Raw genomic sequence first — 27,893 nt, 5'->3', positions numbered from 1 at the left:
GCTGCCCTCCAACCGGCAGTCAGTGCAGGCACTACAGGAGACATCCCTACAGCTGGGCTGGAAACCCTGCCAATGGCCTCCTTGGGCACAGAGGAAGTCACAGCTGCAATAAGCAGCAGTCTTTGGAAGAGATGAGAGTGTTGCAAGTTCGGAAGCAATGACTTCAGCCAGCTCTTTGGGGTGAGTCCTTTATGGTCACAGAACAAACCACAACCTAATGCCACTGATTATCTCACACCAGCTCCTGTGCAGGCTGCAGCAATCACACCCTAACTTCTGCCAAACCAGATCAGCAGGCAAGGGCTTTACTTGTTCAACGTTTGCCTTCTCTATCAGGTCACACAGTGCAGGGTCTGGTGGCATGGGCAAAGCAGCTACCCGAGTCCTGCAGACTCACCACCTGCAGGGCTTGGCTGTGGGACTGCAACCAGCTGCTGCTGCTCTGCACCTGCAGTCTGACTTCCCTCTCCATTCTTCAAGCCCACTGATCCAGGAACATTTTCCCAGGAAGCAGGGAGCAGAGCAGAAGCAAGCTCTGGAGAAATCTAGCCATCACCTGCAGCAGCAAAGGACAAAACTGAGAGCAAGTTTGCCTTCCTCAGAGGAGCTGAGGGCCCAGCAACTGTTACCCACATTGATCACAGCACCTTTGACCAAGGCCTTTATACAGGGGGCTCCAAGTATTAAATGGAACCAAAGCCCTGCTTTGTCTTTGGGGTGTTCAGAGGGCTTTAATGGCACCTGTTCTCTGGAGGCCCAGCCATTACATTTGGCAATGCCAAAAAGCAGCCTGCTACGGCACTGCTCTGCCTCTGCCACAGAAGGAACCCCTCTCCCTGGAATGTTTCCTCTGATGGCAGGAAGCTACCTTTGCTTTCTCCTGGCTGTACTTAGGGAGCAGAGCAGCTGGGGTTCCCACCACCCATCCAGGCCCCTTGAAGATTGCTCCTCAATGCCAAGCTGACAAGTTCTTGAGCTAGCAAGAAGAGAGGTGCACTGCAGCCAAAGAGGAACTGGAGAAACACAGCATTTACACAGGAATGTATAAACCTTTAATTAAAACATCTGCTTTTAATGCCTTGTAGAAATCCACCACCCAAAGCCACTGGAAGCTGCTGACTTTCTTCAGACACAGCAAAGGAAGAAGAGGTACATCTCAAAATCCTGCAAAGTCCTTCTCACTTTGAGCACTAACAGGTTGGATTTAGTAAGTTACTATGAACTTGGCAAGATTCTTCCCCTTGCCCTTCTGAAAGTCTGCTTTAAAGAAAACTGCTTTCATAAACAGGCAGCAAGGAGAGATGGAGGTTCGGCATGCACCAAAGGACTGAAGTACAGGAGAACCACAGGGGCTACACAGTGCTACTGGGCTGTGCTTCCCAACTACCCACAGAGATAACAGTGGCTGCAGATAAGGAAGAAGGAAAGACCACTTGCAACTGAGCAAGGACTCAAAGGGCAGGGTTACAGCAGTCCAGCAGACTGGCCTGAAGCTCACAGTGGGAAGCAGGCAGAATGGCTGTGCTGATGTGGGGGCAAGCTGCAGCACACCTCAGCTCTCACAGAGGGGCTGCTATGCTGACACCAGGGATGGCCTGACTCAGTCACTCAGCAATTAGGCACCAGGTTGGACAGCCTCATGTCTACTCTTTGAGACAGTGCTTGGCATCTGTATCTGTGAAGGCAGAAGGAGAACTTCCCTACCCCTGAGAGCAGTGAGCCAGGGCACGAACAGAGCTTGCCTACTGGGCTCTGTCTCCAGCCTCCTGGCTCGGCAGCTCCAAACAAGGCTGCCAGCGCTTCTGAGCCCCTTCTGTCACCAGCTCTCCCGTGGGAGAGCAGCAGGGTGCTGCAGCAGATAGGTTTGCCCATTGGTTACACACACAATACACCTCTCACCCTGCTGGGATCCCTGCACATGCCCTTTACCACAGGACCACAGGCTTCTGCTCCTGCCCCTGGCACACACATCCTTGTTTCCCGGAGTCAGGATTTGTCCTGTGTGGGTTCCAATCCAGCTCGCAGTTAAAGCTCTAGGAATACCTGGTTGTGGGGTTCTCAGGAAGGCTCTCAGGTCTGACACATGATGCTTTGGGCATCCCTGGCTCTGCTGACGTTTTAAGCCAAATAGTGGGTTTGGTTTTTTAAAAAGTAGCTGTTTGGCAGATTCTGGGAAGTGGCTGAAGCAAGAAGTCCAGCAGGGGTCACTTCTAACACTGAGCTGAGAAAAGGGCTGAGAACAGATGTACTTAAGAGTCACCTTCCTTCCTTCAGGGCTGTGCAGAACCTTGCTGTGCCTGCTTACAGCTCTGCACAACCTTGCTGTGCCTGCCTACAGCTTACTCATTCTGCACCTGTCTTCTGCTCCCTCCAGCCTTTCCTGTCCGGGACTAGGACAGCCAGGCCACTTGAACACAAGGGGAGGATTCCACCAAGGTGACTGCTGCAGTTCCACACTTCAGCCACAGGAAGTGTGCCTGAAGCCAGAGGAGCTTTGGGAAGCCCAGCCAGTCAGGTACCACTGCAGGGCTTTCCCAGGGAAATCAGAACCAGCACCACCTGCTGCACACAAGAATAAGGAGCACTTGTATTTACCATTCCCTTCCCTTTGTCTCAGTTCCATTTGGCACCAGAACCAATCAGCCTGGAACAAATCTCAGCATAACAAAGATCCATGGGATCACACAGAGAGCAGAAGGTGACCCTCCTCTGTCACTGCCATCTCCTGCTCTTACTAAGAGTCCACTTTGGGAAAGATGCTGACTTTATTGTTCCTGCTGATTTTCCTCTCTGCTTTGCCCCTGGGCTGCGTTGTCTGGATCAGCTCCTCAGGGGTGTTCCCCAGAGGAGGCAGGAGTCGCTTCTTACTGTTTCTGTTCTCTGAAAGCCACTGTGGGGGCAGCTCAAAGGGTCCAAACCCAAACTGCATGGAGTATTTGTCATGTGCTGCCTCGGCATCTGTGGGCACAGCTGGTGCCACCTGAGCAGCAGAGTCCGAGACCGTCTGTGCCATCAGTATGTGAGCCGAAGTCTCTCCGCCCTCGGAGCCGCCGGCAGGAGCTTCCTTCTGTGGGAAGTCACCGGAGCCCACGGATCTGCTCTCGTTCTCCTCGTCCTCCGTGGGCTTGAAGATCTGCTGCTGCCCGATGTGGAACATCTCCAGCAGCTGGCTGCCCGAGCGCAGGCTGGGCTCCAGGCCCCCGTCGGCAGCGCCCCCGGCGCCGACGGCGTTCCTGCGGCTGTACCTGCGGTGCAGCTGCAGCACCGTCCCCAGCAGGCACCTCCGCACCGACCTGTTCACCGTCAGGAAGAGCAGGGGGTTGGCCAGCAGGGACACCTTGGGCAGCCAGATGGCCGTGAGCAGCAGGGAGCCCGAGACGCGCGGCGCGGCGAGCACAGAGCGGTAGACCAGCAGGGCGGCGTAGGGCACGCTGCAGAAGACGAAGACGACCACCATGGAGAGCAGCATGGCCTGGAGCTCGGCCTCCCGCTGCGAGGCGTAGGGGATGGAGATGGTGTTCTGGGGGGTCCTCAGGGCGGCGATGATCACCTTCTTCTTCTGGCTGGCGCTCAGCGCCCTGCGGATGAGGATGGTGAAGAGGAACACCACAGCCACCGGCACGATCACAGTGGTGATGTTGTAGGCGATGACGTAGATCAGGTGCCCCAGGGAGTAGCTCCAGGGTTCGGAGCAGGTGGACATGGCGTAAATGTCAGACACGTTGGTCACGGCGAGCGCCGGGATGCTGGCCACTACTGCGTGGGCCCAGATGTAGATGACCAGGTCTCGGGATTTGGCATCAGATATTTTCCTCTCCAGGGGGTACAGAACAGAGTAGTACCTGTCAAAAAACCACAGGTTACCAGGAGGGATCCGAGGAGAGGGGGAAGCCTGCAACGCTGTCGAGGAGCCTCTCAGCAGCTTCCTGAGCACCCTGGCCCACATCCCTCACTGGGCTGCCAGCTGCTTGCCTGTGAGAGAAAAGGGCCCTGCCTGTGCAGGTCTGAGAGCACAACAAGGACTAGCAGGTGCTGTGCCGAGCAAGCCTCTCACTAACTGAGGCTGCATCCCTTTGGGAGATGTGGTTGAACATTGCTGTGAAGATTCCAGCAGTCACCTGCTGGACAGCACATGCACCACCTGCCAGCGGCCACGGTGGAGTCACACCGGGAGGCAGACCCTGCATGTGCACAGCTGCTTCCAGAAGGCTTTTGCTCTGGGCATTTGCAGGAAGCTGCTGGTCACAAGTGCCAGGAACCCACCGACTGCAGGTGCAGTGGGGCTTTGCTGTGCAGAAGCTCAGGCTGGCAAGGCCCTGAGCAGAGCAAACACTGACCACTCTGTGTGCACCAGAAGAAGTCAGGTGCACCTCTGACACACACTCAGACTTAAGGAATACCTCAGATACTCACAAGGCTGTTAGCTGCCTGTGGGAATTCCTCTTTTTGCCCCTTTTTATTGCAGAATCCTCCTGAACTACCCCAGCTGCTTAGCCCTGGTGTGTGTGGGGGAGAACCCAAGAGAGAGCTGACTCACTCCACAGCTCAGCCCTTCTCATGAAGGCCAACTCCAGTTTCTGTCACATGTCACCAGGAGAGCATGGCCAAAGCCAGACAACAGCAGGCACCAGGAGCAGGTGAGGATCTGTTCCTTTGCCCAGAATGGGGTCTGTGTCTTACCCTGCCTGGCAGGGCACATGGCTTGGGGGAAGGGCTCATGTGAGTTCTCTGACCCGCAGCCCTGGGTGGGGGAGGCATCTCCCCCTGGCTCCCTCTGTCCCAGCTTCTCCACTTCCCCCACCCCAGCTCTGTGGGGTGTGGAGGGGCTTTAAATGTACTGCCACACACATACAGGTGGCTACATACACACTTCATCTGTTTGCAACCAAGTCTGATACTGATGCAGCACCTGCCTCAGGCACAGGCGAGGAATTTCAGCTTCCACAGTTCAAAACATGCCCCTTGTCTAGAGCCTGAAACTGTCTGCTTCCAAGTGCCATTAATGACCAAGAGTTGTTAACAGGAAGGAAGAAAAAGCAGAAGCTTCTCTGAAGGTGGATCTACAGGCTCAAAGTCCTCTATAGATGTCCACAGATGCCAGAGCACACTCAACACTACACATTTCAGAATACCCTAGTACATCCCAGAGAGAAGCCACAGATCTCAAGCAAAGCACTGGAACAAGAGCAAGACCAATGTGGAAGGGAGAAAAGGGGTTCAGAGGGAGAAAGAAGAAACAGGCATGAAGGAATGTGGTAGTCCTGCTCTCTTACCTGTCAAGAGCAATGGCTGGAAAACTAAGGATGGTCACTGAGCAGAAGACTTTGTGCAGGAACTTGGCAATTCTGCAGAAGAGCATGGTATAGATCCACCAGCAGCAGTGTGGACTGGCACTGAGAGCAATGTCAAAAGGCACACAGACCAGGCTGGCACAGATCCCCGAGCAGGCCAGGTTCCTAATGAACCTGTTTGTGACAGACTTCAGCAACGACGTCCTGCACGTTGACCACAGCACCATGATGTTACCTGCAGCAGAGACAGGAAGGATAAACAGAGCGAAACCGAGCCCAACAGCCAAGCACCCCCCAAGCCCAACAGCAGTCCTTGGAACAGACCTGAGTGTTCCCTGGCCCTGCAAATCCAAGCACTTGTGTGGGGTTTACCAGCAGCCACTGCTTTGAGCCAGCACACACTGCTGAGTAGTAATGGCTGCAACCCAGCTGACTGCAAACGAGCACCCCCAGCTCTCTCTTCCCAGCTCCCAGTGATGAATCGGTTGGGGAATTCCAGAGGCATATCCAAGCAGTGGGATTAGATGATTGTTTGACTCCTGCATTAAATGATCCATCCTGAGTATTCAAATACACTGCAAGAGTGCTACCAGGAACAAAACCAACACCTTAATAGACTGTGCAGTAACAAAGATGAACTCAGTGTCTTATGAACTCGGTATTAAAAGTCTTAGGAACTCAATATTAGAGTCTTATCTCCAATGTCACCAAAAACCTGCAGTTCTCAAAGCTTTTGCCACTCTAGGTGCAGGAGATGCAGACATGCACTCTGTGAGTGCAGCCAGGCTGCCTTGCACCCTGGTGTGCTCAGTGCAGGGCTCCTGTGTGAGCTGCTCAGCAGCAGTAACTGCAGGGCAAGAGCAGTGCCATCTGAATAACTGTAGCTCTCCTTTCCTTTATCCCCCCTGGCTGTACTGTGTACAACCACCACAGCAGACCTTCCCCCATAAAAACACTGCTTGGCAAGACAACTCCACCTCCTCTCCTGCAGCTGGACAGCAGGCAGAGTTCAGCCTCCTGCCTGCGAGGAAAGTCAGGCTGTGCTTTCTGCAGACCGCCCCAACCACCACATGCCACTGCTGCCAGTAACCAGAGCTCTTCTGAGGCCAAGGGCAAGTGCTTTAGGAAGCAGTCAGACCTGTCAGTGCCTTTGTAGAGCACATGCAATAAAAGAAAGCAGCATCTCAGGCTGCTGAGACACAAAAAAGCAGCTGCAGCCCCCTGCTTTTCTCCCTGCTGACACTACCATTCCTTGGCTTGGCTTGATTTTTCCTCTTACCAACACCACCCCCCCCAAGCTTTTATCTGCTGAGTCTTCCTCTGGTTGCTCACACAATATGCCAGCAAGAGCACACTCTTGGCCAAGGTGTGTACAGGTGGCAAGGGCAAAGCTATGCCAGCAAGTCAGGCTTAGCCTCTTGACGCGACAAGGCACTGCTTCGGCTTCAGCAGGAGCCACTCCCAACCTGGCCTCACCGAGGCACCATTTAGGTCTGCAGAGGTTTGGTGTCATTTGGAATTCCACGTTCTGTCTGTGGTGTCATGTGCCTTGCAAATTCCCTTGGAGCAGCTGACACAATATTGAGTTGTGCACTCAGCACCTGCTGTGCTGCAGAGAATAGAATCATCACCCTGTTTTGGCAGGCGCCTGACAGCCTGTTCCACAGGCAGGACTCAAGCAGCTGATTTAAAGCTTCCCAAGCTGCTCAGAGGTGTTCAGTCACTCAAGCCAGTTGCTTTCAGGAAGATCTTAAACCCTTCAGTTGTTAAAGAAGTACCTCCCAAGTGGCTCTAATCTGTTATGGCAGTGCCCTGGAGCAGGGGGCAAGCTGGGGTACTTTTGGTTTATTTCTGTGTATTTCAGTCTTCATTTAGTTTGAATTTCACTGACTTCATAACCTGACTTGGACAGCAAGTTTCCCCTCCATTAGAGTGAACATAAATGAAGAATGGGAACCCAGAAAAGATCAGAGGTGCTTTCATTTATAGTCCAGGAGCTGCTAGAGAACCCAGGAGCTGTCTTTTGGGGACCAACTCTTTGATTCCTTTCTACAAGTCATGCCACATTGCCAGAGAGGCACAGGGAAATGGCATTAGCTCTGGTGATGACTGATCCCAAATGGAAATGGAAAACACAAAGCATTAAAAAAACCCAAGAAGGATTCTAAGATGCATCTCCTTAGCAAGGCCAAGAGGGAGTCGATGATCCAGCCAGGGCTGATGACTCCAAATGCAGAGAGACTTGCAAGGGCCCAGAACCAGCTGAAGTAAAGGGAACCAGATCCAGGTAATCACACTGAAGAAATACTTCTGTTGTTTTGTTCTTGACCTTGAGAATCAGAAAAGTGTTTAAAATTCCAGGTCTGGACACCCTCTTCCAGCAAGAGAGTTCTGAAGGTAAGCCAGGCTGTAAGACTGCCTCACATCCACCCCAAGGCACCCCTGATGCACGGCAGGAGCAGTGGTGTTCCAAGCAGCCAGGGGAGTGCCCTGCTGCAGAGGGAAGGGGAGGTGGCCATTTGCACTCCTCTCCTTCCCTGGTGTTAGAAATGCAGTCAGCCACTCCTGTTTGGCCTCCACAAACTGCTAGGCACAGAGCAGCTCTGCACTGAAACCTGAAGCTGCCACAATTCTGCCATCTGATTCCTTGCACTGGTATAAGCTTAGGACACCAACTCCCCATCAGCCTCCCCTGTGCAGCACACAGGGTCCCACCCGTGTTCTGCTGCCAGGTGCAGCTGAGGCACAGGATGTCGAGGTCTGGAAGCATGCTGAGAGCTGACTTCATAATTTTCCAATACACAATAAATCCATACACAGCTGGAACGATGTAAGCTCAGAGCTCCCACAGCAAATCAGTCAGAAGCTGCTGCTGTGTCAAGGGTGAAAGAGTTCATTTAGCATTTCAAGCTTTACTGGTAAATTATGCAAATAGAGAGGAGTAACTGACAGCTACCGTGGGCAGATGAATGTTCCATAGACCCCCTGTGCACACACAAGAGCAAACCCATCAATGCAGTGCTAATGAGCTGCATCTGCATTAATCACTGCTGTTCAATAGCCCAGCTCCAGCTCCTGACCTGGCAGTACAGAGCACCAGGCACTGCCAGTGTGGCAGGGGGGTCCTCATTTTAAATGGTTAAACCAAACAGTGCAACAGTTACTTCCTCTCTGACTTGCAGCATGCCTGAGGTTGCTTTTAAAACCCAGAGAAGCAGCTCTCTCCCAGGCCAGGTCCTTGCCAGGGATTTGTGCCATGTGGCTCATTGCAGTATTCTTGGCAGCCATGCAGCTGCAGCTTCTGCAACATTCTGGAACCAGAGAGGTGCTGGTGGCTCACGGGCAGCTCCCTTACAGAGAGCAGTGGAAGGCACTACTCACAGGGCTGTGTTTTTAATGTGACCTGATACTCTGCCAAGAAAATGGAAGTGAAACAGAAGTTGCATAATGCCATGCATGGAGAGAGCTGTGGGATGAGCCAAAGGACTAGTTCCAGTCCTTGGAAATGAGCAGATTGAATTGGGAAGCAGTTTTGTATGTCCTTTTCTTGGTCATTCCACTGATCCCAAGCTGCCTGATAGTTCATAACTCACTCTCCTTTGCCAGACATGCAAGGAGACTGACATTCTAAATAAACCTACTTGGAAAAGTTCTGCCTGGGGGTGTTGGAGGCCAGGCTGGATGAGGCCTTGAGCAGCTGAGTCTAGCTGAGAGGTGTCCCTGGGCATGGAGGAGAGGTTGGAGCAGCTGAGCTCTGAGCTCCCTTCCAGCCTGAGCCATGCTATGATTCTATGAAAACCAGAATGCAAACCTGAGCACCGAAGCCACTTTTCCTCCTTCAGCAGGCCACTGTCACTGCCTTTGGCTGTCTCAGTCCCAGTTTAGGTGGCCACCTGGCCGCCTCCTCAGCTCTGCTCAGCCGGTGAGGCAGGCAGTGCAGGGAAGCAGGACTTGCAGGTCACCTCCAGTTCTTCCTACCACAGACAGCTGAGCAAAGAGGAGACAGACAGTTTGCCTCCACTTCTTCAACCCTTTCATCAAACTAGTAAGAGCAAAGCCCCTTACAAAAGAGGGAGGCCAGTTTTTTCCTCTGAAATGCAAAAGGGGGAAACAGAGGAAGAAAGGCCACACAGGCCAAGGTGAAGCCCAGCTTTAGCCGCCCTGAGGCTCAGAGCAGAGACTGATCTGCACTGCCCTGATCCCCATTTCAAATTCCCTCCACCACAGAGCCCAGCCCAAGCTCGGGCTGAGAGCTCCTTCCCCCCCAGCCTCTCCCACGGCGGTGTGGTCAGCGAGCAGCACCTCTGCTCAGCCTGCCGGCGGCCGCAGCAGGCAGCAGCTGCTTGCATTTCCTGCTTCCTTCCGCCGCCACACCGGGATGGGCACCGAGAGTGCAGCTATCAGATCCATGCTGCTCTGAAAACGCAGCGACTGAAACGCAATGCAACCCCCTTGCCTCTAACTTCTGTTTAGTGATTGTACCAATTTCATGTTGCTGGGAAACAGACCCCAGGCTGGAGAGACGCTCCCTGCCCTGCAGCCAAGCATCTCTAATCTTCAGGTGAGTTTTTTGTTTCCAAGAGTTCTTTCCAGCACTTCAAAGCACGCAGATGTACACAGCCTGCTGCCACGCTGTCTTTGTGGGCCACAATACACATTAGTGGCTACTTTTTTTTCCTCTGACTGTATCCTCTCTGCCAAGTGTTGTGTTTGTGAACATTAATTCACTTATTAATCTCCCATTTCTACCCTATTGAATTGTTCATGGTTGGTTGGCTGTTTGAAACTCCCTTTTCAATGCCTGTTACCAAAGCTATATTGGACAGTCATGAACATTTCAGGCTCCACAGCTGAGGGGTTTGCCACTTTTCAGAGGACACAATAGAACAAAATCCCATCTGAAGGCACCATTTCAGTACAACAACCCACAAGAGCCACAGTTCTGCAAAGCCAAGAGAGGCAGCGATGGCAGGGGAGGCAAATCTTGGTTTAACCCAACAGCAAGAGCTAGGGGAGAAGAGGATCTTGCAGGCAGGAGACAGACCTCTCCTGGACATGAGAGCTGTTCAGGACTCCTGGATCTGTGTTCCTCTTCACAAGAGCTCTTTTCCATCTGGGTTAGCACAAAGCTGGGAGGACATTTGTTGCACTTACTGAAATGCAGAACAAAACTCCAAGCAGTATTCACATTTGTCTGCCCCGAGACCTCCAAACCTAAGTTCTGTGCCTCTAGGGCTGCTGCCCCAGAGCCAAACACTGCACTGCACAGCTCTCCTGCTCACTCAGGTGCAGTAACAGTGCCTAGCTATTTTCAGAGGCACTTCCCAGCACTATCTGCCTAAACCCCTTCACTCAGCTCCTTTGAACTTCATTTTCTCCTTCTGGATTATCACTACACTTGCTGCACACTGCTGCACAGCCTGCAAGTGGAGCAGCTGGAGGTGACTGCCTGGGTTCGCTGTTTGGTACCAGTGCCTGGATGGTCTGGAGTCCTCTGTTCTGCTGTTTGTGGACAAAGCTGATTTACACTTCTGTAATCTTTAGCAGAAGATGCACAGGGGAACAGAAACCAATCAAATATGCTTGGGAAATTCTCCTGTTCCTTTCTCTGCACCATTCAAAATCAAATCCTGCCCTACTGCCCAGGCCAAGGGAGGCTGAGATCCAATCAAGCTAACTCACCTGATGTCGTAGGGTTGGAAGGGAAAGGCCGGGCCTTCTCCTCCCCCCAGAAAGTGAAGGGAAAAAAACTCACAGCTGGATTAGCAAGGCAGGGGGTGCTGTGTATTTACAAAGCAGTTTAGGGAAATGCAGGGAAATATATACAGAATTTACAATATATACAGAAATATACAACAAAGTAGCACAGAAATGAGAGTTCCCCCCTCTGCTGAGGGGGTTCCCCACCTCTGCTCCCCCTTCTCTCCCCCTTTCCCCAGAGAGGGTTAGAAAGAGAGAAAAGAGAAAAAGATTAGAAGCAGTTATGTGTTAATTGGAAAGCAGTTAGTACAGGCCTTGCAGTTTATCAGTTTCAAGGTCAAGCCTGGCCGAAAGCCCAGGAGCTGCGAGCTGCAAGCCACCGAAGGAGGGGGAAGACAGACTGACCAGAAAAGTGCAGGAATGCCCAGGATTCTCTGCTGTACTTCCAGTTCAAAAGGTGCTTCCCCCCAATCCACCAATGAAATTAGTTTAGACCCGTCTTTCGTTTACAAACATCTGACCACAATATTCCCTTTCTTCAGGGGACAGCCTCAAACGGTCACACCTGAATTCAGAATGGGACACTGGAAGCAAACTCACCTAAGACAAGCTCTTTGGGATGCTGAAGAAGCTGAACATTGACAAAGGCAGAGGGCTGACAATGTTTTCTAAAGAACAACCTGTCCTTTAGCCCATGGAAGAGCAGGAAGTGTTCTGACACCTCCAGCCAGACCAACACTGCTTTCTTAGGGGCTTTAGGCTGCCCAAACGTCATTAAAGCTTGAGATCAAGTGAAGGTTCCCACAGCTTCACTGCCCTGTACAGCACTTCCCAGCATGTTTTCTGGGGAATGCTGCTGCAGCACAGCTCTGTCCCTGGGGACCCTCTGCTGACTGCTAACACTGCCAATACCTGGGACTGCTCTCTTACAAGCTGTGCTCACCAGGCCAAAAAGAACATCCTCCCGAGGATCTCTGACTGCACTCAGGAGATTTAGCAGCAAAAGAGTTAGAAGGATCCTGCTGACTGCTGTCTTCTCCGCACACCAAAGTCTTTTGCTGTAGCTCAGCTCTACATCCACAGCCAGGTTTCAGTCTCTATTCCACTTCTTTACAGGCTTTGCAACTGTCAGGAGTTTAAAAGGGCAAGGAATGGTCGGGGTTTGGGGGTTTTTGCATGCTCGGGTGATGCTCTGAGCTTATTAATCAATCTTTTGGGAACCCCTGAGCAGCAACAAATTGTTCCAAAGACTCCCCAAGTGGTGTCAGAATTATTGCACAGAGGGACAGAATCCAATTAATCAGAGCCACAGAAAGCACTCAACAGCCAGCAGGGATTTTCTAATTAAGGCTCTCCCAATCCACTGTGAACCACTTCACAGATGAAAACTTATCTGAAAAGCAACCCAGCTAAAGCCAAACTGAAGTGGGCTTCTAAAAGTGTGTGTGGTTTGTTCTCTTAAAAGCAGAAGTATAATAGAATGTCATTCCTGGACTCCCCAGAGGAAGGGCCTTGCCTCTGTCGAGGAGGAGAGCCCAGGAAGTGGAATCTGGAGCTGAGGTCAGGCTGCTCCCTAAGTAGCCACCTTGCCTTGGGCAGTGACTTATGCCCAGTTTTGCAAGAGCTGGCGATGAGTCTGATGGGTGAGACCCCAAGCCTGATACTCAGAGACTGTGAACATCCATCTCTACAGCTTCCCAGGGCAGCCAGGCAGAACTCACTGGGAATTGCTGGCACGTCCGGCTCTATGGATGCATGTGCACATCACAGCCATTTCTCCTGCACTGGTACCCTCACACTCTTTGCTGCCTTCAGTTACTGCCTCCTTTGCTGCCTTCAGTTACTGCCTCCAGTTACTGCCTCCTTTGCTGCCTTCAGTTACTGCCTCCTTTGCTGCCTTCAGTTACTGCCTCCTTTGCTGCCTTCAGTTACTGCCTCCTTTGCTGCCTTCAGTTACTGCCTCCTTTACTGCCTTCAGTTACTGCCTCCTTTGCTGCCTTCAGTTACTGCCTCCTTTGCTGCCTTCAGTTACTGCCTCCTTTGCTGCCTTCAGTTACTGCCTCCTTTGCTGCCTTCAGTTACTGCCTCCTTTACTGCCTTCAGTTACTGCCTCCTTTGCTGCCTTCAGTTACTGCCTCCTTTGCTGCCTTCAGTTACTGCCGCCTTTGCTGCCTTCAGTTACTGCCTCCTTTGCTGCCTTCAGTTACTGCCTCCTTTGCTGCCTTCAGTTACTGCCTCCTTTACTGCCTTCAGTTACTGCCTCCTTTGCTGCCTTCAGTTACTGCCTCCTTTGCTGCCTTCAGTTACTGCCTCCTTTGCTGCCTTCAGTTACTGCCTCCTTTGCTGCCTTCAGTTACTGCCTCCTTTACTGCCTTCAGTTACTGCCGCCTTTGCTGCCTTCAGTTACTGCCTCCTTTGCTGCCTTCAGTTACTGCCTCCTTTGCTGCCTTCAGTTACTGCCTCCTTTGCTGCCTTCAGTTACTGCTGCCTTTGCTGCCTTCAGTTACTGCTGCCTTTGCCTTTTGGCATTTAGAACTCTACGCTGTAGCTCTTCAGATGGCTTCAGAGTGACTCAGATGTTGAGAAGGCTTCCAAGCGCTGGGGAAGCACAACTCCAAAGCCCAGCCCATAATGCAAAACAGTCAAACTCATCTCAAGTTTAAAGCTTCACTAAAGTCATTAAGCCAGGGAAGAAGAAAAGAGCCCAGTCCATTAGGTCAGGACACAGCTAAGGAAACCAGCCTAGGAACAGAGGCGTTCTAGACATGGAGTAAATTGTCATGGCAGCCTGGGCTTGGCTGAGGCTGGCCACAGCCTAGAAAGAAAGACCAGAAATAGGTTTAGAAGCTTTATGGTGTCTGAGCACTTTCCAATCGTTGCCCAAAGGCTTAAACACACACAAAATGATTCCTGGAGGCCACAGCTGGTGGCAAACATGGATTTCAGAGTTACTTTAGAGAATTACAACAATGAAGGAGAGACAGTGAGAGAAAAGAGGAGTGGGGGAAATTCTGCCCCATGGTGAGGGGAGAGCAAAGCAAGCAGGTCTGGAGACAAATGTCCTCCCACTGGTGTGCTGGCCACTGCAGCAGATGGTGATGGTGAGGATGAGGAGGCTGATGATGCTTTGCCCTAGTAAGAACAGTCCTTTCCATCAGGACCCTCTCAGATGCCCTGTTCCCCACAAGCACTTCCAGCACCCCGGACACTGCTTGGAGCAGCCTCCCTCAGGGGCTGGAGCTGCAGATCGTTGTTGCCAGGCTTTGGGTGCCTGTGATCAGCAGGCGCTTGGCAGACACTGAAAGAGCTGTGTCCTGCTTTGATACTCACCCAGTCCTGCCCTCACTCCAGTGTTACCCTGAGCTCGAGGGTACCACAACCAGACTCTCAGCACCACAGAGCTGCCTGGTTTCTGAAGCCAGCAGAAGGAATGGACAGAGACTTACCAACACCTCACCAGTGATGCTTCCACGTAGCTGTAACGTTATTAACGGGATCCTGCATGGTCTTAGAGGAAGACAAACCCCTTACTAGCAGTGTGCTCAGAGAGCAGAGGCTGGGAGGCTCTGATTGCCCTTCCCAGACACTGCCACACAGAATGTCTCTGGGTTAGATCCTGTCACACACAAACGTCTTTGTCTGTGTGAGCTGCGTTCACAGTCACAAAGCAATCACTGACCCCTGGCACAGTCCCTGAGACAGCTGCTTGTTCACATCTGTCCACATTAGGCTCTAAAGAAATGACTGGAGGGACTGAAGCCAAAGAGTACTTCAGTGGTTTGCAGCTCCTTTCTAACTTGAAGTGCAATTGTACTTTCTAACTGCTTAAAACAATCAAAGCAAGTCTCCAGAGACTGGTGCCCCCCCAGGCAGCATCAGCCTCTGCCAGCTGCAGAGGTGGTTTAGTATCTCCTTCAACCAGATGCTTTTGTTCTAAAACAGCCACACAGAAGGATGTCTGTGCTGTGCTACTACAGAGGCTGGGTGCAGCCAGACAAGTTTCAGGCTGCTGCCAGTTTATTGCTTGTTTTCAAACCAAATTGCAGACAAAGAACCCTGAACTTGGCCAGATCTAGCATTAGAGATCTGTACTAGGTGGAAAGAAGCATAATAGACAAAATGTTGTGTAAGTGAAGTAAAGGAACATTCTGTAAGCCACTCCTGAGTGCTGCAGCTCTTTCTCTAAGCACTACAGCAATTCTGCTGCCCTGTACAGGGTGTTCCTTGCAGTGTTCCCTTTGCTATTAGTGTAGCAGTGTTTGGGTGAAGCAGGCAAAATAAGAACTGAGTCTTTTACAACATTTTCTGGTGGGAGTCTGGTGACAGAGGAAGTGGCTCCTGGAAGAAGCTTCCAGAAGCTCTCCCAGTTCCAATTCAGCCCTGCTTCTGGCCAAGGCTGAGCCAGTCAGCACCTCTGCAGTAACATATTTAGGAGGGGAAAACGTCTTGGGTGAGTAGCTTTATCCTGCAGAGGAGTGGGACTTAGCAGAGACAGCCAAGTGGGCAGCCAGGTCAGTGAGGAAGGAAGAAGGAAGGCACACCACAGCAGCCCTTCACCGTCCTCCCCGTGGTGAGATGGCAGGCTGAGCCCTTCCTGCCCTGAGCACAATCCCATCTGCAGGCTCTGGAGGACCCCATGCTGGAGCAGGGGACTGATCCCAAGGAAGTCTGTGACTGGGGGAAGCCCCTGCTGCAGCAGTCCCTCTGAGAAATGATGCAGTTCTGCCATGAGGAACAGAGACAGGAGCAAGGTAAGGGCAAGCCAAGTGCCACAAGGCATGCAGAGATACAGGAGGGCACACAGGGCACAGCATCACTTCATATTTTCTCAGTCTTCTGGAAGAGTGGAATTCTTGCAAGAACTGCTTTGACAGAATTAATGTCTTCCTCATCTCCAGTCCCCATCTCCAGTGTCTCTTGTTCTGTCACTCCCAGCCCTTGGATAAAGTCCCTCCCCAGCTCTCCTGGAGCCCCTTTGGTACTGGAAGGCTGCTCTCAGGTCTCCCCAGAGCCTTCTCTCCAGGCTGAATTGCTCCAGCTCTGACAGGCTGTCCCCACAGGGAAGGTGCTCCAGGTGATGGGCCAGGGGGGTGCAAGGAAGGGATACAAAGAATTAGAGCCAGAAAACAAAACATTCTCTTGATCATGTGGGAGCTTTTCCTTCAATATATGCAGGCTGAATATTTAGCCCACTTCTGCCTTTCTCTGCCAAACACCTGACACTGATACTCCTACTAGTACAAGGACAATCTACTGCATGATCTCTGAGCCTTGCCATACCCAAGCTACTGCTGGTGCTCTCTGCACTTGCAAGGGGCTGCCTTGTGTGCCAGTCTGTGCAGCTGCTCTGGCACCGATGCACACAAGTGGCTCCTGGAGATGTGTGCTCAGCCCTGCTGTGCTTGGACCTGAGGACAAAGGGCTGCAGAAGGCTGGCTTCTGTCAGCAGCAGCAGCACATTGACATTTACCAGCATCTTCTCTGGGGATGGTTGGTACAAGAGCATATGATTTCCTACAGATTGGAAAAAGCTCCAACTAAATGGCAAACTTACTTATTCCAACACCATGCCAATAAAAACTAACTGTGCAACATGAACAGAAAAGAATAAAAAGCTCATCCAGGTGCTCGTGGTGCTGCTGGAGATCTGCAGAACTCACACCATCCCTCCTCCCCCTCTACTCTGCCCTGCTGAGACCTCACCTGCAATATTGCATCCAGCTCTGGGCTGCCCAGCTCAGGAGGGACAGGGATCTGCTGGAGAGAGGCCAAGGGAGGCTCCAAGGCTGCTGAAGGGACTGCAGCACTGCCTGGGGAGGAGAGGCTGAGAGCCCTGGGGCTGCTCAGTCTGGAGAGGAGAAGGCTGAGAGGGATCTGATCAATGTTTATCAATAGCTGAGGGCTGGGGGTCAGGAGGGAAGGGACAGGGACAGGCTCTGCTCAGCTGCACCCTGGGGTAGGACAAGGAGCAATGGATGGAAACTGCAGCACAGGAGGTTCCAGCTCAGCATGAGGAGGAACTTCTTGACTGTGAGGCTCCCAGAGCCCTGGAGCAGGCTGCCCAGAGAGGCTGTGGAGTCTCCTTCTCTGGAGCCTTTCCAGCCCCACCTGGATGTGTTCTGTGTGCCCTGTGCTGGGTTCTCTGCTCCTGCTCTGGCAGGGGGTTGGACTCAAAGATCTCCAGGGGTCCCTTCCAACCCCTGACATCCTGTGATCCTGTGATCTCAGGTTCTCCCTAAGGGCTTGGGTCTATTCATGGCTGCAGCACCAACTCCCTGCCCAGAGCGTGCAGTACGAAGCCCTGCTGTAGCTCAACTTTCACTGACACAGCCAGGCAGCAGCTGTGCCTCCAGCAGCTGACTCACCACGGCACCCAGCCACTCACTTAAACAGCTCTGCTTCGTGACTGTCACTGCAGCGCTCACACGGGGACAGTAAAGGGACCACGATCGATCATTTTCACCCTACACAGGGATCAGTTTAACAACCTCGGCACAGACAAGGCTCAAACCCACTGCTGACCCAGCAGCTCACCAGCTTAACCCCAGCAGCCAGCCCCCTCCCCCCCAGCTCCCTAGCGCAGTGTCCCTGCACTTCAGCCACCAGCTGTTGCCCCTCACACGTCTGCAGGCCGGCGGAGCTGTTGTTTTCCCCTTTAAAGCTCGGTGGTGCTGCTGGGCAGCCCCTCAGCCCAAGCCAGGCAAGGAGCCTCTGCTGCGGCAGGTCTCCATGGCAACGGGGACGGCGGAGGCTCACCCCAGCCCTCCTCACCCGCTCCCCAAACTCAGCTTTCCCTCTGACAAGAGCTGCTCAGCAGCTCAGCTGGGAAGGCACCAGGAGCACAGACCCCTACCGCAGAGAGGCTCCATGGAGGGTGCACCCTCCCGGCGCCACGCCAGCCGCAGGCTTCGCCTCGCACTCCAGCTGCAGTCGCTCTTTGCTTGCCAAACTTGCAGCAGCAGCTCAGCAGCAGCAAAGTTCCTCTGTGCAAAGGGCCCGCTCTGGAACATTCCCTCTGAACCAGTCCCAGCTTTCCTAAGAGTGACACCAGCAGAAGCCAGACATCATCCTTCCCATCCCCAGGCCTCTCCTTGCTGCTCCCCCTCGGAAGGTTCTGCCCTCGGTGGGGGCAGGGCTACACATCCACGCCAGAGCTCATGCTAATGTGCCCCTTGTCCTTTAGACTTTCTGTCACCTCAGCCTTCCTGTGCTGCAGGACGCTGGGGAGGTAGCAGAGGCTTGCTTCTCACTTGGCAATCTGGTATCTTCTGCCAAAGGATGCCTCTCTGGTATCACCACAGCCTGGTTTCAAACCAGGAGGGCACTAATCTAGCCCACAGCTTCAAAACAAACCCTGCTATAACCTCTAGAATCGAGCTCAGGCTGTCTCAGAATCCTCAGCCTTCCCAGTGTCATTTCTTTCCGTACAGGGCAGATTTGGGAAGGCAAAAGAGCAAATACCAGAGAGCCTCCCCCCCCAAGCCCAGGTAAGGCACTGATCCACAAGGTCTGGGAAAGCCTCCTGGATCTGGAATTACTTGGGATACTTTCTGTGGTATGCAGAATGCACCCTCAGTCTGAGGAGTGGATGCTGGCACCGAGGACACCTCTTTCTCCTTCTGTCTGGCGCAGATCTGTATTCCTGACCAAGCTTTTCTAAGACAATATCCTGCGGTTTCACCTACATGGCCAGCAAGAGAACGCTCAGGGAGCCTGAGGAGCACAAGCAGGATCTCAGACCTGGGAAATAATAACCTAACAGAAACTGCAAACCCTGGGAAGGGAGTCTCACCTAGGAGCAGTGTGACACCCACCCCCTGCTCCCTCCGTGCCACAGGCAGTGAGAGCACAGCTTGGGGGAGCAGCTCCCTCCCTGCAGCGTGGCCGCTGGTGTGCACATTTGTATGCAAGTGCCTGTGCAGAGCCATGCAGCAGGGCTAGAGCTCATGTCCTGATGCCCCCAGACTCTTGTTCTGCCCTTCCTTGCCCTTCAGCCGAGGACCACAGCAGGCAGAGCTGCTCACCACATTCCCACCACCACCACCTGCCCTGCAGGACAAGCTGACAGTGCAGGCTGGCTGCAGCAGCTCTTTGGAGACCCTGCTTCCTAGAGTCCCCTCCCTCTGCTTGCACTCAGCTGAAGCCACCCCCAGTGACCTCTCCTTGCCAAAGCTCAGAAGTAATACTCCCTCCTCCTCCTGTCAAAGGTTTGGCTGCCCTGCTGAAGTAATAAGTAGTCTCTGCAGGTCGATTAATTCTAACAGGAAGAGGAAACTATCCCTTGTAGAGCAGTATTGCCCTATTCCCATATTCACTGCAAACCTGATCTCAAGAATCTTTGATGGAAAGGAAGCTACTAAAGAGTACTCACAGTGGCAAGGAGCCCTGTGTCACCCCCACCCAAAAGAAAGCAGCTTTGGTTCACCACTCTATTAAGTTGTCACCTATTGGGAAGTCATTGTCCACCTGGATTCTTTTCCAAGCTAGTGACAGCCACTGGAGTACCAGCAGCAACTCCACATGCTGCTGAATCAAACAGCTACTCTTTTCTCACAGCTACTGTGTTCAAATACTCTATTTTCATGAACTGTTGAATCAGGTTTGAATAGCAGCCAAGACCACAAGAGCTTCTTCCTGTCTGCATTCTACAGGAGGGGGTGGAGAGAAGAAATGATCTCGATTAAAAAACACTAGCAACCTCAGGTTACAAATTTACATTCTGAACTCCCACAGAACCCCACAACCAACCAGCCTAGAAACTCTGCCTTCCCCCCTGACCTCAGACTGAAAGAGCTGACCTCCCTGTTCCCTCTGACTGTCAGTGTACAGCGAGAACCCCACCAGCACCAGTGGCCTTCCCTCTTTGCAGCCTGGCTGCTCTGCCGTGCATCACTGACACATGCTGCACTTCATCCTCACAGCAGGCCCTCTATCTGCCTGAGATATGCCCCCAAAAACGTCAGAGTGAGGCCACTGCATGAGCTCCATCTCTCTGTATGGTCTGCACCAGGAGAGAACAAACAAGAGAACATCTGTTGACACAGGACACAGAAGGGGGGAAATGGAGAACAGAAAACAAAGCCCAGGAAGCACTTTGCTAGGGTAAAATGAGAGAATTGCAGTGCTGAGTGAAAGAAACCAGGGCTCTGCTGTCTTTCCCTTAGGGTCCTCTGTGCAGATCTGTCTGCACAGCCAGGGGCAGCTCCCCACCCAGCAGTCACTATGGCAGACGCCAGCAGCCTCACTGCTCTGGCCCACTGAGCTCAGGCAGTCAAATGAGTCCTCTCTTCACAGCAGCAGGCAGCAAGATCTGAGCTTCCCCTTGAAAAGCTGCTGAAGTTCCCAGTCCCTGCAGCTGCCCTCTGAGAACAAGCCCTCCCCACAGATGGCAGAGATGCAGACAGCCCAGCACAGTGAGACAGTCACAGCTCCAGCAACAATCTTCCTCTTATTTGAAGATGAAAATAAATCCAACATCCTAGGCAGAACTTGACTGGTGCCCAAAGAGGAGCAGCTCCAGGAACCCCAGGTAACACGGTGCTGTTGCTGGAAGCTTGCATCCCTGATGGCCCTCTCCGCCCCTGGCCACCCATAGCAGGGCAACACTTGTGGGCAGCCTCAGAAGAACAGCCCAAACAAGAACCCAGCAACAGAAAAATCTGCCTAAAAACCTCATGGCCTCCATCTTCAAAACTTTAGTAATGTGACAAGACAGAGGCTAAATTCTCTCCTACCCTTCCTTCTATCAACCTCACACGAGCAGCCCCATCCCTTCCACTGCACCCACTGGAATTAAAGACCCAAGTCAGTATCGCTGGCAGCTGCAAATCCTCATCTGCTTCCACCAGTGATCCTGACCTCATCATCTCAGCCACATCCTTCTGATGCCAGGGAGAGGGAACTGGTCTGAAAGCTCAGATGAGACAAAACAAAGCAGCTCCTCTGGCTCCTACAGGCAGAGTACAGTGGGAACCAGAGAGGCAGATCTGTGCAGGGTTAGTGGAAGCAAAGCAGTCAGTCTCAGAGCAAGTCTCTACCATCCTGCTTCTTCCCCTGGTGTCTTCTACACCCTTTCAAAACAAGCTAGGACACTCACATCTCCTGACAGCTTCCACCCCACAGGGTGAAGCCAGCCACAGGGAATGAACACTGACAGCAAGAGGTCCTCCTCAGGTCATGCTGCTCCCTCTGCATCCTTCCGGTGGCCAGGAAGATATGCCAGCTCTCCCCATCACATCCTTAGCTCTCCCCCCTGTGTAAGGCAATGAAAGCAGCTGCACCACACACAGACCTCCAGCAGCTTAGCTTTCCTTTTACTAAGCCAGTTAGGGCAAGCAGGGGGCCAAACCCAGTGGCTCATATGACAGCTGACAAGCAGCCTCATTGCTTTGTCTGCTCCTCCCCTGCACGAACTCTTCCTGGAAGCAATCCCTGTAATGGTACTGTACCTGCAGAGGCTGCTGAGTGCAGCCCCCCTGAGCCCACAGCAAGACACCCCTCTACCCAGGCACTTGGCACTGCAGAGCTCCTCAGGCACTCACTCTTGATTTCAGGGGTACCCAGTACAAGTGTGGACCCAAAGAGAGGTATGAGAGGCACAGGTCTGCTCCTAGCTCTGCCGACGCTCAGCACACTGACAGCTGTGACATGCTCCACGTTCCCTGAGCCAAGCACAGCTCAAACACTGGGGGCAGGCGTTTGCACTGGTTTCCTGCAGCCCTGCCCTGAGTTGATAACTCAGAGGCTAGGCAATGCCAGTATTAGGAGAACTGCCACTACTGGTCCTGGAGCTGCACGGGAAGACAGCCCAAACACAACCTCCCAGCCTCAGATTTCCCTGGTATCCCACTGTGTGCCTTTGGTAATGGAGTTCACCAACACAGGCTGAGCATTTATAGCTCCCCAGATGAATTCTGCAGTTTTCATGCACCCAACTAAGCAACAGGCAGAAATGGCTTGCAAGTCTTGAAGGTCATAGAATCACAGAGTTGTCAGGGTTGGAAGGGATCTCAAGGCTCAGCCAGTTCCAACCCCCTGCCATGGGCAGGGACACCTCACACCACAGCAGGTTGCTCACAGCCACATCCAGCCTGGCCTTCAAAACCTCCAGGCAGGAGGCTTCCACCACCTCCCTGGGCAGCCTGTGCCAGTCTCTCACCACCCTCATGGGGCACAACTTCTTCCTAACATCCAATCTGAATCTCCCCACTTCTGGTTTTGTTCCATGCCCCCCAGTCTTATCACTCCCTGACACCTTGGAAAGTCCTTTCCCAGCCTTCTTGTAGCCCCCTTCAGATACTGGAAGGCCACAATTAGGTCTCCTTGGAGCCTTCTCCTCTCCAGACTGCACAACCCCAACTCCCTCAGTCTGTCCTCACAGCAGAGCTGCTCCAGCCCTCTGCTCATCCTTGTGGCCCTTCTCTGGACACCTTCCAGCATGTCCAGATCCTTCCTGTAATAGGGATACTGCAAGTCTTTCCTTTATAGAGGCAAACTGAGCTGCTACTCAGGATAACTAAACTGACCAAATTCCTTCCTCTGGTGCCTCCTGTCGTGTGTGGAAACCTCGTGTGGCTGCAGCCAAAGGAGTGCACAGCAGGTAGCACTAGCTGGGTCAAAGCAGAGAGCTGCAGATCTACCCCATCCTCCTGCTCAGTTCTTGCACATCGAGATCACAGGCAGCCTGCTAAGCAAGCAGTTCCACAGCAGCCATGCAAGAGCAACAGCAGGACCCACGGTCCCACGAGCAGCTGTTGAACACCGCAGCACTTCAGCACCTCCCAGCTTCATTAACTCATGACCAACTGAAGGACTCCACCTCTGCCTGCCCTAAGCTATACCTGATTTCTAGACTCTGAATTGGTTTGGTCATTCTTAACATGGAATGATCTGGTTCCTCACAAAATCAGGAGTTTTGAACAACAAATATTCCATAACCCCTTTTACAGACAGAAGTTCTAGAATCCAGTACCACTGCTGTTGCTACCTAAAAGAAGCAGAATGTATTGTGAAGGAACCATAAAGAACAGCTTGCCTGTGTCTTGCCCTCAGCAGGTACCATGGCACACTCCCCCCAGCACTGTCCTTTCACAACACATTGAAACCCAACAGAGATCTCTTCTGCTGTTGTAAGTGCTCTGCAGGTCTCCAATAAACAGGAGAAGAACAGTGGGCATCTGTCTCACAACTATCACATCACATCCTTCTGCACAGCAGGAACCCAAATTAAATCTACAGTCCTAACTCTGATTCTGCCCTCTTGCAGGACTGGGCCTCTCTGTGCTGTGGAGTGCTGCTTGTGTTAGACACCCCCCACTCAGCATCAGGACTGAGGCGTGTGTGTATGCCTGCTCCCTTTCAAGCTGGAACCAGAAACTCCTTCCTCCATTTAAAAAGGCAGTGCTACTCTAGCCAACAGCAAAGGGCCCTGGCACAGTGTGCAGACTGCACACCCACCCAGAGCAGGCAGATCCATCTCAGGCTGCAGGGGAAGAAAAGGCCTAATTCCCTTTGAATGGCTTCCCCTCTGCAAAGGGGAACCAAAGACTCACTGGACCAAGGAACAGCTCTAAGGACCGTAGCAGAGAACAGATTCTGAGGAAAGCAACCAAAAGAGCATTTGTGCAAGTTTAAGTGTGAGGCAGACATCAAGTTGTCCTTCCCTGATGATGCAGACAGTGTGCAGCATGTGCACAAGCAAAAGTTATGGCACTGATGAGGCTTGAGCATGCAGGCACCAAAAGCTGCTGAGGATCTGGCCTTCAGCTTCTTTGTAGCTGTGCTTCCCTTCATCAAGGAGGGAACAGCACTACCTTGGTGGGGTGACAGGGGAAGGCATTTTCAAAGTCTCTCAAGTTTTCAGCTGTGTATTCAGTATGGCAGCATGTGTCACAGGTGTTCTTAACACAGTGCTTGGGGACAGCAGGGAGACTGGCAGTTAAGACAGCTTCAGAAAGAGTCATTGCAATTGGTTTCCATCACTGTAGAGTCACAAGGCCTGCTGCTACCTCTCCTAATTGGGCTACTGCATTTTCATACTTCAAAGCCCACGTTTGCTCTCCTGCACTGCTCTTTGACAGGCACGGACAAGTTACTGATCTGGAAGCTTCATCAGCCTCCCAGCCATCCATCTGCAGATAGCCCCCTTGTCCCAGCTCCAAGCACCTTCACAGAACCCACCTCTTGAAAGCAAACTGCAGAAGTGCCAGACCGTGACTTGGAGCAGCCTGGCACAAGGTGTGGCTGTGGTACCTTGTGGTGGGTGGCTTTTAAACACCCCTAGCTGCTGAAGGCATGGCTGCACGGCAGTGTAGGTTTCCTCCTGCAAATGAAACTGGAGGATCCACACTCATGAAAGTAAGTTTGGACATGTGAGTTGAATGTATGGTCTTTAAGGCTCAAACCCCCAAAGAGAAAGACCTAAAAATCTGCTTTCATCCAGTCTCCTTAGTTTCAGGACATTGTCTGCTGGCTGTCACAGTATCACAGTGTAACTTAGGTTGGAAATGACCTCGAGGATCATCGAGTCCAACCTATCACCACAGACCCCATGACTAGACCATGGCACCGAGTGCCACGTCCAATCTCCCCTTGAATGCCTCCAGGGTCGATGACTCCACCACCTCCCTGGGCAACCCGTTCCAATGACGAATGACTCGCTCGGTGAAGAACTTCCTCCTCACCTCGAGTCTAAACCTCCCCTGGCACAGCTTGAGACTGGGTCCTCTTGTTCTGGTGCTGGGTGCCTGGGAGAAGAGACCAACCCCTTCCCAGCTACAACCACCCTTCAGGGAGTTGTAGAGAGCAATGAGGTCACCCCTGAGCCTCCTCTTCTCCAGGCTAAACAATCCCAGCTCCCTCAGCCTCTCCTCACAGGGCTGTGTTCAAGGCCTCTCCCCAGCCTTGTTGCCCTTCTCTGGACACCTTCAAGTGTTTCAATGTCCTTCTTAAACTGAGGGGCCCAGAACTGGACACAGGACTCAAGGTGTGGCCTAACCAAAGCAGAGCACAGGGCACTATGACCTCCCTGCTCCTGCTGGCCACACTGTTCCTAATGCAGGCCAGGATGCCATTGGCCCTCCTGGCCACCTGGGCACACTGCTGGCTCATATTCAGGTGGCTGTCGATCAGCACCCCCAGGTCCCTCTCTGTTTGGCAGCTCTCAGCCACTCCGACCCCAGCCTGTAGCTCTGCATGGGATTGCCGTAGCCAAAGTGCAGCCCCTGGCACTTGGACTTGTTGAATGCCATCCCATTGGACTCTGCCCATCTGTCCAGTCGGTCGAGGTCCCTCTGCAGAGCCCTTCTGCCCTCTGACCAACATCTGCTCCTGTCAATTTGTACCAGGCACTATCCAACACAGGGCAAAAGGCCTGACTTCCCCACACTACCTATGTACTAAATATGGGGGGGGGGAAGCATGAAGCATGAGGATTACTCACACTGGATAGAGAAGTAATGAAAGCCAAAGCACTCTTGATTTACAGTGAAACCCAGCAAGCACATCACTCACTGAGCTCAGAGCTCAGCGCTGGTCCAAGACTGCAACTTCTTCAAATGATTTCAGTGGTATTAAATATTACCAAGGAGAAGTCAGTATTAGGATAATGATCCTGATGGCAGAAATGGATTTTAGCATTACTCAAGATCAGGAAAAACAACAATCAATCCTTGACAGCAAGACCCAGCGCCCAGCAGCAAAGTCCTGGAGGCTTTCTCAGTCAAGCCTTGCGTGCACAGCCTCATCACTGCGAACAGCCAGCCGGGAAGGATTCAGGTAGCAGCGGCAATTCACTGACATCCAGCTTCCTGACCTCCCAGCTCTGACCCGACTCACCAAAAGGCTAACGTGGTGTTTTGTGTGGGGCAGGAGACGCACGTCTATCCCTAACAAAGCATACCACAGACACTTCGGAAGCAGGCATACACGTTTGCAAAGTTGTGTGCCAAGAGATTGCTAATTTGCTGTCAGGTATCTAAAGTGCAGGATTCCTTCCTTTAGGGTGACAAGAAGATTGCCCATGGTCACACATACTGACACCAAAAAGTACATCCAAAGGATTCATTTAAAATCTGCAGGACACAGAATTACTGCAGCATGAGCCAGAAACTCAGTGAAACTTGGGTTCCAACACCCCACGCCCTGTTCTGTGGTAAGAGAACAGCTCTCACTGCAGCTGAAAACAAGGCTGGCATCAACCCGTTTATTGTTGCCCATTTCAGTTCCGATAGCCAAGTTTACGCATACATACACACACATAATGTACCAGTGCTCATCTGCGATGCACAGCACTTTATGGAAACACCTTTCACACACCGAGAACCCACAATCTTGAAATCATACACCCCAGCACCTAAAAAGCAAACGGAAGAGTCGCTGAGGCAGCAAGCGACGCTGGGTACCGCGGGGTCTGCAGACCCTGACCACACCGATGGACACCGCGCCGAGAGCCGCCCGCAGCCACACTCACGTACCCAGCAGGGAGCCTACGAAGATGACCACCTGCACGGTGGTGGTGAAGTGCCGGTAGGTCTGCTCCTCGCCGTGCTCCTCGCCCTGCGCCGCGCCAGCCCCGCTGCCGTTCCCGCCCTGCCACACCAGCGGCCCCGCCGAGGCGTTCCTCATGCCCAGCGCTCTGCCCGCAGCCTGGTACGGGCCCTGCTCGCTGCCGTTCCTCGGCAGCCAGCTTCTGTCGTAGCCCATGGCGAGGTTCCTGCCTTCCTCGCTCCCCCGCTCCACAGGTTAATGACTGAATGGGGTCCGCAGGCAAAAAGGCCCTTCCGAGCAGAATAAAGCTCTGGCGCTCGGAGGCATCTCCAGCACGTTTCTGTGTCCTGGAAAAGGGCGTGGCCTTTCACGTTTCTCCCGTGTAAATCATGACAGCCAGTAAAGCAAAGCTGCAAACAAAGCAGGCTCCTCCTCGCCGTTCGCTGTCCCATCTATTGCTGCACAGCACCACGGCGTTTCCTCAGCGCGTCTCCCTGCCGCGGCCGTGACCGGGGAGCTGGCAGCCCGCACGGCGCCTGCCTCCCGCCCCCGCCGGCGCCCCTCGCCCCCGCACGCACACCGACTCCCCGCACATCCGAAACGCCTCGGGGAAGCTGCCGGACCGCCGGCAGTGTGCCCCCGCTCAGCTCGCAGCCTTGGCCGGGATGCGTTCCTGTGCGATCTGCTCTAGGTGACCCTGCTCTGGCAGGGGGTTGGACTGGATGAGCTTTCCGGGTCGCTTCCGGCCCTTAACATTGTGTGATTCTGTGGCGTTGGCTTCTCCCCCAGCCCCGAGAGAGGGAACTCATCTCTACGCCCGCGGCACCGCTCCCGGCGTCCTGTCCCCGCCGGCTGCTCCTTCGGGCAGACGTGGCTCGCCCCGCGCCCCTCCTTGCTCTGCGCGGCACCGGGCGCCAGGCAGAGCCTCACACAGCCTCCCGGGCAGTGCCCGGCGGCTCAGCGCCTGCCGCCGCGCTGCTCGGGGAAAATCAGTTCGGGTTTGGATGCCGAGGAGAGGGGTACTCGAACCACCAAGGAACCGCAACGCCTCCGGCTGCTCCTGCGTGACCCGCCTGAGCGCGCTCCGCACCAGGCGCTGCTGGCGGCGGCCCCCTGCTCGTACGGGCACCAGCACCCCCGCCCGGCCGCCGAGCTGCCGCGCTCCGCCGCTACCCGCGGCCCCGCCGCTGCACACTGCAGACAGCGGCGGGAGGCGGCGGCGGCCGGTCGGGAGGGGGCGCTGCCGCGCTCCCGCCTCCGCCGCGCTCCCGCGGGGAGCCGCCATCTTTCCGGGGAGCGCTGGGGGCCGGCGCAGGCGCGGGCCGGCGGGAAGCGCCCGTGGGCGCTCACCGCGCCGCAGGCGCCGGCTGGGAGGCGAAGTGCCTTAGCCGGTGTGTGCAGGCAAGGTGCTCGGCA

General features: G+C 53.4%; 1 protein-coding gene across 1 annotated transcript; it reads right to left on the bottom strand.

The window, feature by feature from the left end:
- Window positions 1–870: 870 nt before the first annotated feature.
- GPR176 (G protein-coupled receptor 176) lies at window positions 871–27,497 on the bottom strand. Its single transcript, XM_068162877.1, has 3 exons — window positions 26,465–27,497; window positions 5,274–5,526; window positions 871–3,842 (listed from the first exon to the last, which is right to left on the bottom strand). The coding sequence occupies exons 1-3, from the start codon at window positions 26,691–26,693 to the stop codon at window positions 2,735–2,737; spliced, it is 1,590 nt and encodes a 529-aa protein (XP_068018978.1). The 5' UTR covers window positions 26,694–27,497; the 3' UTR covers window positions 871–2,734.
- Between the last annotated feature and the right edge of the window lie 396 nt (window positions 27,498–27,893).

Source organism: Melanerpes formicivorus, unplaced genomic scaffold, assembly GCF_026170545.1.
Source record: "Melanerpes formicivorus ecotype bairdi unplaced genomic scaffold, bMelFor1.0.p_v2 SCAF_68, whole genome shotgun sequence".
Lineage (NCBI taxonomy): Eukaryota > Metazoa > Chordata > Aves > Piciformes > Picidae > Melanerpes > Melanerpes formicivorus.
Note: the sequence above shows the minus strand (reverse complement) of the source record. Positions and strands in the feature narration are given on the sequence as shown.

Excerpts from the sequence above, each read along its gene's own strand:
- GPR176 (XM_068162877.1), bottom strand. The coding sequence starts at position 26,693 with ATGGGCTACGACAGAAGCTGGCTGCCGAGGAACGGCAGCGAGCAGGGC. Across the intron at positions 5,527-26,464 it reads CTTCGTAGGCTCCCTGCTGG|GTAACATCATGGTGCTGTGG; the intron begins GTACGTGAGTGT and ends TCTCTGCTGCAG. Across the intron at positions 3,843-5,273 it reads CCAGCCATTGCTCTTGACAG|GTACTACTCTGTTCTGTACC; the intron begins GTAAGAGAGCAG and ends GTTTTTTGACAG.